Here is a 9227-nt window from a genome sequence, read left to right on the forward strand (position 1 = left end):
ATGATACTATAATACTCTGCGACGTTCATATCCCATACCTCATTCAAATTACAAGGGTCCCGGATTGGGCATGTTTGTTCCAAAACAACATTAAATTTCCTAACTACTTCTACACTTCAATGCGATAAAGTGGCAAATGCTGCAACGTAACTGATCAGCAGCTAACACCGTCTCATTAAACTCCCATTGGTAGAGTCACACGTGGAACTGCTTCTCTTCCTGCTTTGTCTAACACGCAGCCAGTGCGCATATCTAGGTCTTTCAGTATGTTGACACTGTGTTCCATTGGAAATGTAATCCATCTTAAGTCGAATCGCTAGAGCGAATAATCAGTGATACTAAGGACACCAGAAAATGTTGATGTACAAGAAACTATGCAGATGACTCGAACTGAAAAGTTGTCATCGTATCATGTCCCAGATAGTTTTCGATTGCTGATATGGAGACATGTCCGAGTAATCCAGAGTGAACTCCCTGACGTCCTCGTTGTCCAGAAGGGCTATTTCTCAGTTAAGGAGGACTGTGTCTTTCAAATAGAAACAGCTACAATGAAAGCATGGAAACGGACAGTGATGTAAATTTTAAATCACTACAACCATTACAGGGAAGCTCAAGACAGAAATTTCCTCAAATATCTTGTTAGTAAACGAACAGTGCAGAATAAAACAAAAACTGACAAAAGAAACAACCAAAATAATACAATCAGCAGATACTGCCAGCAAAAACGTTTGCCTTCGCCAAATCGGGGATGATGCCCGAGATCGTTGAAAATAATGATAGTTCATTCCTACATTCACCCTTAGTTCATTAGATGACACAAAGCTCTCTGTCATATACCAAAGAAAACAGCTTGTTCATGCCAATCAAACTGAACAAGAGGTTGGGTGGAGGGTTGAAAATGTACTCACTTGAGTTGTGTCTCCTCGCTTGCAAGGGCTGCTAACGTCTGCTTCTGTGCTTCGACAGACTGCAGCTGCTCTGCCAATCCATCTAAGTGTTCCTCCATCGATGTGCATGCTCACAGAAGCCAGACCACGTACCGTCAGCTACTAAGACATGCGTAGGTTACGAAAGGGCTTTATTCCACACAAACTCAAAGCATACAGTGCCAAAATTATCAATCTGGATTGCATAAAACCTTACAATTGTGCACTTGACATGATACAGAAACTGATGCTATGCGAGATATACAAGCTGAATTATGGACGTTTGGATTATGCATGGGTCAAAGGTAAACAGAGCAAGCAAACGGAGGTAGAGGCATATCTAGCAGTAGCTCGGGCTTTCTCCTCTTCAATTCGGGCTTCTGCTAAATTGTTTCTCAGCTCCTCCAGCTCTTCGTCCTTCAAGTTCAATTTCTGAGCATTCAGAATACGTTGCTCTTTGGCTTTCACCTTTTCACGCAAACCTGTTAGTAGCTAGTTAGTAAAAAAACAACCTCGTCATGTCATCCGTACTAAAAAGACAGCATTCAATCCCGGCACAATCAATTTTGGCAACGACACCTCTATAATCGACGAAATCATCTACTTTAATGATGGTGCAAGTTATTTATCATACACTCCTCACCTCTGCTAGCATTTAATCTCTGTCTGAGTTTACTGGTTACTAAACCTGACTGGTTGTTCTAATATAATTCTAGCTAATATCAGGCACAAGAGCACTGGTAATTACAGTGCACACTGCCTTGGTATACTAAGGAGAAAGAGCACATGAGTTCACTAAACACGGACACTGCAAGTTACAACAGTGTGTATTGAGATTTTTGAAGTAAGAGGAGACTAGTACAAGATTTCAATGTAGCAAAACTGAGTTGCAGTATTCGTTACAACTGAATACATGGTAAGGAAAAACCGCTGCGGATCGTCGGTTGAGAGTAGACAAGAGGGAAGAAGTTCACCTTGAATGCAGGACTGCACTTGCTTCTGCTGCAATAAGCAGTTATTTACAAGCGATTCTAGATTTTGAACTACTTGCTGAATTGTGTTGAAATCCTCATCTGTGTTAACTATAGAACTCAAACTTTTCATAACTCCAATAACTTCCTCAGCTTCCTTCATTTCCCCTTCATAATCCATGATTACTCTCTCTACCGTCAATCGGGCTCCTCTGACCAGCAGACGCGAATGAACCTCACATACAATCTCGCATAGAGCTGAGAACGCAATGTAAACTCAACGAAAAATGTGCCAAACGCTTTGGATTACACGCTAGTTGGAAAGATGAAAACAAGAACCCTAACATTGATCGCTACAACCCGAAACGCACTAAAGAGAGAGAGAGAGAGAGAGAGAGAGAGAGAGAGATAAAGCAAATCACAGCAACAGCAGAGGAAATGCAGTAGAAGAGCGAGACAATTTGAGCAGGGTAGAAATTCCAAATCCTAATCAAAAAGTTTATTTCCCTGCCGAGCTATAGGAGAAAGATAAGAGAAGAGAAGAAACACGGGATGCAGTGAAGCTCTTCGGCGCCTTGCCCCTTGAAGTCGCACTAAAATGTTAGGTTCGAATCAAGACACAAGCAAGGAGGAAAACTTTGCGGCGGCTACCGTTGGAGAAAGGACGCAAGCAAATGTCAAGGCCAGACCAACAACTCAAAAGCTTCAAGTGCGGCTGCGACCTTCCTGTGAAGCCGAGAACTCGGGGGAGAGCGTTTGAAAGAAGCGGGAAATGCACCTTCGTCTCGCAGGTCGCTTATGAACACGGAATACGCTTCGTTGTAGATTTGGATGATGTGCCCAAAGCCAAAGCAATCTTGCCCACTACTTAAGGGCCCAAACCCTAATTACCATAGAATTCACTTATGGTGATCATGCTTCACATACTCTTTTGTACAATGAAGTTAACTGGGTTTCTAAAATTTCCTGTCTATTACAAAACATGACTTAGTTGAGTATTGGTGTTTAATTGAATTTAATTTGTTTTGTACATATCTTAGTCACTTTTCTAAGAACATAAGTTGCATTGATGATGATACGTTATTTGACAAAGTATTTTATTATTTTGACATAAAATATAAACAAATGAACATTAGAAGAAAAAAAGAAAAAAAAAACGTCATTATTTTTTTTGTTGAGGATATGATGTGGGAGATGAAAGTTAACTTGTGATTGTCTAAATTTGTTGAGTCATTAAATGAAATTGAAGTTATTCAGATTAAAATTTTACTTTTTCCATATTCATCATTATAATTATATTTGGCATAGTTGATCAAAATAAAAGAAAGCAAGACAAATTACAAGGAAAGTGGTAGCACCTTTAGTATCTACACATGTTTTCTTGTAAATACATTTTATTCATTAAGATCTTTATTATCTAAAATATTAAAAAAAAATGTATTATTTATATATACACATATATATCATAATATAATAAAATAGAGTCAACATTTTTATCTTTGATTTCTAACAAATGATAAAACTTAGTTGCTTTACTCTTTTTAATTACAGTTTTAAAATATCTATTACATATATTTTTACAGTTGAAAGTGTTTTTAAGTTAGAAGTTATAAAGATTTTAAAAAACATGTTCTAGTACTTGGTAAGTTTCAAGTTTTTGATTAAAGTGGAAAACAATTGTATGAAATGTATTTATCAATAAAGATGGCAATAGTGTAGAAAGTATCAAAGCAAGCAATGATTCTCTCTTTTATTAATATTATTATAATTGTTGCATAATTATAATAGAATAATATTAAAATCATTTTAGTTTAGAAAAGAAAGTACAAATTTTGTAAAACTATTACCAAACTCAATCTTATGAATGAATATTATCATTTTAATTCAAATCTAAGGAACTAAATTTGGAAAAAAGATTTTATGTTTTGCCCATTATTTACTTGCTATCTTCAAACTTAATAGAAACCAATGTGTATTATAAGTAAATACATAAATTATACACTTTACTAACTAAATATATAACACAAAGTTTCTAATGCACATCAATAGTATTTTATAATACCCTTGATATTTTGTATTTAATTTTTAATTGTAAAAGTTAGTTGACTATTATATATATAAAAATTTATTTGAGATGCCGTGTTTTTTTTCCTTCGACTATTCTTGGGCTACTCAACCTTAGATTGCTTCTATCACCATTTGATTACCCTAATTACCCTTGAATTATTCTCATCGTCCTTGAACAGCAGCCAACTGAAACAAATGAATCAAAAAATTTACATACTTCACTTTGATTTACATATATTGCAATCGTTCATCTGCACGTTGGGATAGTTTATGATTGATTTGGAATACATCTTCCTTAGTATTAGACTAGTTTCTCGTTGACTACACAATGCTCCCGTTTGGTCTCCAGTCAATCCCAAGTCTTTTGGGACTTGTTCACTACTTCGATTGATGTTGTCTCCACAACCATTGCACAGCGGACTGTGGTGGGATAAATCCACACCCAGTAGTATTTGTGAGTAAATATGCCATATTCAGAGTTTGCAATGTTTACTACTCAACGGAAATTAAGCCACAATACGAGATGGAAGGAATTGGAACCATTGAATTTAAGATATTGTATTCCATCTGCTCGGTTTAGTCCAGGTTGAGTTGATTCGTTGAGTGCCTGCGAGCTATTAGTGTGGCTTGAGCCGAACCTCGAGATGCACCACAGACCTCAGAAGATGCCGAAAAATGTAAGCGGCCCAGCCAGCCCTCAAAGAAAGAAAGAATAAAAAGCAGACAAATAAAAAAACACAAAACACAAAACAAAACAAAACAAAACAAAATAAACAAAGTGATCCCTTTCCATCAGGAGTCGAAGGATGAGTCTAAAATGCATACTCTTACACATGGGCGAGTCTATCCAAAATTAAAATAAATAAATACGCAAACAAGGCAAGTTGTGACCCATTTACTGCAGGCCCAGCAACTCGCTGTAAATTATGCCAGATTCCTCCATCTGTTTCTCGATTTGTTCCTACAGGCACAAGACAAATAGCTCTGTTGTTAAGGAAGCTGATAGGCAAATAGATTCCTGGCAAAGCTTCCTTGTCACTGCTTCGTGGTGGTTTACGTGTTGTTCCTCTGCGACAATCCTTTTTAGTTTTAGCAGCCAGACAGCCTTATGGTGCAGCAAGCTCGTTTCACGCATCACTTGATCTCCAGACTTGCATGGAAAGATTTGTGAAAGAAAGCTGCACGATGCCTTGCACACCCATACGTCGAAGTCTAAGATGTGTGCAAAAAAGAAGATCGATTCCAACAATTCTTCTAAGTTCATTTCACAAGAATAGAGACATCCAATGATAAAATTTGATTCAGATTAATAGTGCTGACAGAAGCACATAACTCACTTTCGCTGGAGACTCTTCGACCATATGAAGTGTATGGTACACAGAGTTTGCTCCAGATATCTAAGCAAAAGCGCATCACGAATGGCACCAGAATGCTGATCATGTACTGATGATCGAGGCCGTTGCATTATATTATGTACCTTGAAAATCGCCTACAAAAACGAAACTTTAATCAGTTCGAGGAAATAGGTCATGAACCTTTCTTTAGATGAAGCCCAATGATAGCACTCTGGATGCAGGCAGTGTGACGTAAAAAACGCAATCGTCCTCTGCTGAAGAGATTGTCTGCGTAATTGACGCCATCGCATCTTAGTCAGCAACACTGAATGTAACACAATTGCTCTTATATTGCTAGCAGGACCATCGAAGATATGTGAGTTACGCCTCAATCTATGCAAGCCAAGATCTAACTTAACATGGAGCGAGTGAATATTCGAATAGGGTTGTGAACAACTACCATGTTCGTCAAGCTAAAAAACAACAGATGGTGCGCCACAGCTAATGTCACCATGATTGAAATGGTTGAAAACTGTACAACTATCAGAATCACGTTTGTCCGACTTTTGAATTCGTTTAGACAATCAGAAGTAACAACGGAGACCCAGACCACAACTTAGTTTTTCGGTGAAAAAGTTACGAAAGGTTGTATCTGGAGTTTCAGCGTCGAGAGGAAGTACACGGTTCCATCACACGCTCAACAGTAAGCTACAACAAACAATTCGACACAAAGACAAATCTACCCCAGCACCAAGAGCCGTTCTGTCATCTTAAATCGGTCGCTAAGTACTGTAGCATCCGAAAAGTATAATTTTGAGATTAGAACTAGTGGAGTTGATAAAGCATCAAAGAATGTATGTTAGTGGATCGCACCATAGTGAACAAAAGTAGACGCATCATTTCTTCGTAGCAGCCGAAGAGGACCCAGGCGCTTTCTCCGCCTTCTTTGCCAGTTTCTCTTGCAAGGCTTTGGCGTCCCGCTCACGGCGTTGCTCTGGCGTTAAACCATCATCCTTCCCTTTAGATCCCTTGGCTCTCGCAGCAGCTCTCTCACGGTCCTTCTCTCTCTGATTACCCCTCGTCATCTGACCTCACGTGATTTCAAAAACGCAGTTTTGAACAACCTCCCCAAAAATTATCTTCTATTTATTCCGCTTGTCAAAAAAAGATAAGACAGCAAGCATACAAGTTCCACGGAAACTCTACAGAGTAATGACACACTAGGAGCGAGAAGAGGACGAAGCCCTAGGCAGCAGAGAGAGAAAGATCAGACACAACGGCAGTTGAGTGCGTGACGAGCAAGAGACACAACTTGCGTAAGTTGGATAATCGGTGTCTTAGAAGAAGCATCCGAAATTACAGCTACCACAAGTGGATACAAACCTTGTAGGTAGATGTTAAGACTGCGAGGCTGGGTCAGATCAACCGACAAAATCATGAAATCACCTTTAGACGTTAGCCTACATTACCTTTCTTCCCCGTTGACGATTTCAAATGTGTAGACCGCCATTCCTGACTGTTCTTCCACTACCGCAACGAGTTACACCGAAACTTGCTTCGTACGCGCGGGCATCGTGTGGAAATGTTCTGCACGCTGCGGCGAATTTACGCCCACGCTCATCCACGCCCTTGCTCGGCGCTACTGCGAACGAGAGCTTGTACATCTCCACAGCTTTCTTCGTTCCGTTGCTGATTCCGTCGGCCCTCAAACCCTAATTTTTTTTTCGTGGACCTAAACGTGATTTAAAAGTTTAAGGTTAGGATGGGGAGATGCCATCATGTATATTTATTGGATTTGTTGGTTTAATATGGTCCTTATTGACATGCCAAATGCCAAATAGTATTAGAATCAAATTGCAGTATGAAAATCAAATTGTTAGAGAACCTTTATCTAAAATTAATGAAGAAAGGCCTATTGAAACTAGTTGGTCAATAACAATAGTAAAATTATTTAGATCATTAAAAAATTGTGTTTCTTGATGAGGAATATCATTATTAGTATAAAAAAATCATGATGCATTATAAATAAAATAAGTGGAGTAAGAAAAGATACATTTTAATGTAATTTAATTTAATTTTTCTTTCTTTCTTATGATCTATATAAGTTTAAAAATTATAAAAAATATTAATAAATTGGTGGATTTATTGGTTCAAATAAATCACAATAAACTTGTTCTAAGAACTTGGTTATTCTAAAAGTGGTGCTTTTTGAAAATAAAACTTTGTGCTGCTTACTATTTAAGCATGGATGGTGTAATAGTATGGTACCAATATCAAAATCATCTAATCAATGAACATAGATTTAAGTTAATAGAGTTTTTGCTTATTAGTATGAATTAATGGTTAATACCATAAGTTTATTTTATTTTAGACAATATCTAAAAACACTTAAATTTTGGAACGAGACTTATCATTACTACCAAGTTTATACAAATCATTTTTTGTGGAACCTATGGTAAGAATTTTGTTGGTATTAAATTTTTATGTGTATTTGTCATTCTTAAAATTGAAATATTTTAAAACTTTATCAAATCTTATTACCATAACTAAGTTTTTAACAAGGCCAAGTAAGTGTAAAACACTAGATATATATATTGTTTTACTTTGTTATTGGACAATTATACTGTAACATCTTCTTGACCTATAATTGCATAGGTCATATTGTCTCTATTCATGTTAAGGGCAAGGTTTGTGCAATGCCAGTGCTATTTCAATAATCGTGGGGGCTGGAGGCTTTGGTTTGGTTCTCTCAAGAAGAGGCCAAAGTTTTTTGCTCTTAGAAATAAGATTAGTTTATGCTTCCATATATTGAATCAATGTCACCAAACTTTCCAATGTTTCTTCTGTCCAAGCCCTTTGATTGAGACATTTTTTTACTTTTGTACATGTATGTATGTTTTATGCTTGATTTAAAAGAAACTTAGCATCATATGATGTTTTTATTAATTATAATAATTTTCCTGAGAGTTTTTTTTTTTTTTTTTTTTTTTTTTTAACATCCAATTATTTTACTCTGATACCATATTAATGTGTGGCAAAGGATAATGTTAATGTAAAGATAAAACCACCCATATATATGTAGAAGGGTCACACCTCTATTTGTCCCAAGGAACACAACTTAATTACTAACTACATATTAACACTTACTAATTTTTATAACTGTTTATATTTTTGTCAACAGAGATCTTTTACACTCATGTGTAAAAACATGGGTTTAATACATGATCTTGTAAGCAAGCACAGATCTATCAAGGATGTAGGAAATATTGTCAAGCCAACAAGAGCCACATTAAGAAATACAACTTTATAAAGACTTTGTGGAGGCTTTACTAATACAACATAAGACCCTTACAACTTCATGTTCAACTGTTTTGCCTTGCAAGAAGAGTACATTGATCTTCTAATACCACATCTTACATTAGTATAGTAAGTCTTGCTTCTGCCTACCAATGGAGTTACAATGTAAATGTCTATTTCCTCTGTAATTGTTTCACACTTAATCAAAGCATCAAATATACCAAATTTTGTGTAAAAAGAATAATAAAGAAGAGAACGTATGTATATATATACACTAGTGAAAACCGGTGTTGTTGGCCAGAAAAAAACATTGTAAACTTCATGTTGTAAATCAATGTTTTGTTTGAAGTTCCACACGATGTGAAACACCATGTGGAATGGTTATCTAGTTGGTTTATCCTTTGAACTGTTTTATATAAAATTTAGTTTATTCCTTGAGCTATTTTATATAAGAAATATATGTTAGATCATGGAATGGTGTGCAATCAAAATCTATCATCAGTTGCCAAGTAATCAATCTACCATATTATACAAAAAGTAAAAATAAAAATAAAAAAGAAAACAGCAAATTAAAAGCTTAGTAGTTGTCGTTCACAAGATTCTTTTTGGTTTTCTGAACTTAGTAGAGAACA

At 36.4% G+C, this 9227-nt stretch overlaps 2 protein-coding genes across 17 annotated transcripts; both read right to left on the reverse strand.

Moving 5' to 3' along the window:
* Nucleotide 1: 1 nt before the first annotated feature.
* Nucleotides 2-2673, reverse strand: LOC112281513 (kinetochore protein SPC24 homolog). The gene is made up of 5 exons (XM_073533489.2): nt 1901-2673; nt 1265-1408; nt 909-1008; nt 714-787; nt 2-499 (listed from the first exon to the last, which is right to left on the reverse strand). The coding sequence occupies exons 1-5, from the start codon at nt 2076-2078 to the stop codon at nt 402-404; spliced, it is 594 nt and encodes a 197-aa protein (XP_073389590.1). The 5' UTR covers nt 2079-2673; the 3' UTR covers nt 2-401.
* A 2098-nt stretch (nt 2674-4771) lies between these two features.
* LOC112280762 (uncharacterized) lies at nt 4772-6944 on the reverse strand. 16 transcript variants are annotated; one of them, XR_016502637.1, is made up of 4 exons: nt 6768-6944; nt 6172-6383; nt 5500-5586; nt 4772-5153 (listed from the first exon to the last, which is right to left on the reverse strand). XR_016502637.1 is itself a non-coding variant. In XM_024516562.3 (4 exons), exons 2-4 carry the CDS (start codon nt 6196-6198, stop codon nt 4926-4928), a joined length of 396 nt encoding a protein of 131 aa, XP_024372330.1. In that variant the 5' UTR covers nt 6199-6292; nt 6768-6936; the 3' UTR covers nt 4772-4925. The 16 variants fall into 16 exon arrangements, 8 of the variants coding, with proteins under 8 accessions (XP_024372330.1, XP_073389797.1, XP_090105925.1 ...); XR_016502640.1 differs by having other exon boundaries at nt 4772-4925; nt 6768-6909; XR_016502638.1 differs by having other exon boundaries at nt 4772-5142; nt 6768-6909.
* Nucleotides 6945-9227: the final 2283 nt, after the last annotated feature.

Source organism: Physcomitrium patens, chromosome 4 (genome assembly GCF_059467195.1).
Source record: "Physcomitrium patens ecotype Gransden chromosome 4, ASM5946719v1, whole genome shotgun sequence".
NCBI lineage: Eukaryota > Viridiplantae > Streptophyta > Bryopsida > Funariales > Funariaceae > Physcomitrium > Physcomitrium patens.

What these genes read in the sequence shown, in the direction of transcription:
- LOC112280762 (XM_024516562.3), bottom strand. Translation starts at nt 6,198, where the DNA reads ATGATGCGTCTACTTTTGTTCACTATG. An exon ending in GTCTACTTTTGTTCACTATG is followed by an intron (nt 5,454 to 6,171) that starts GTGCGATCCACT and finishes TCGTTTTTGTAG; the next exon opens with GCGATTTTCAAGGTACATAA. An exon ending in TCGAAGAGTCTCCAGCGAAA is followed by an intron (nt 5,143 to 5,301) that starts GTGAGTTATGTG and finishes GGCATCGTGCAG; the next exon opens with CTTTCTTTCACAAATCTTTC.
- LOC112281513 (XM_073533489.2), bottom strand. Translation starts at nt 2,078, where the DNA reads ATGGATTATGAAGGGGAAATGAAGGAAGCTGAGGAAGTTATTGGAGTT. An exon ending in AGTGCAGTCCTGCATTCAAG is followed by an intron (nt 1,409 to 1,900) that starts GTGAACTTCTTC and finishes AGCTACTAACAG; the next exon opens with GTTTGCGTGAAAAGGTGAAA. An exon ending in GGCAAACGTTTTTGCTGGCA is followed by an intron (nt 500 to 713) that starts GTATCTGCTGAT and finishes ACTGAGAAATAG; the next exon opens with CCCTTCTGGACAACGAGGAC.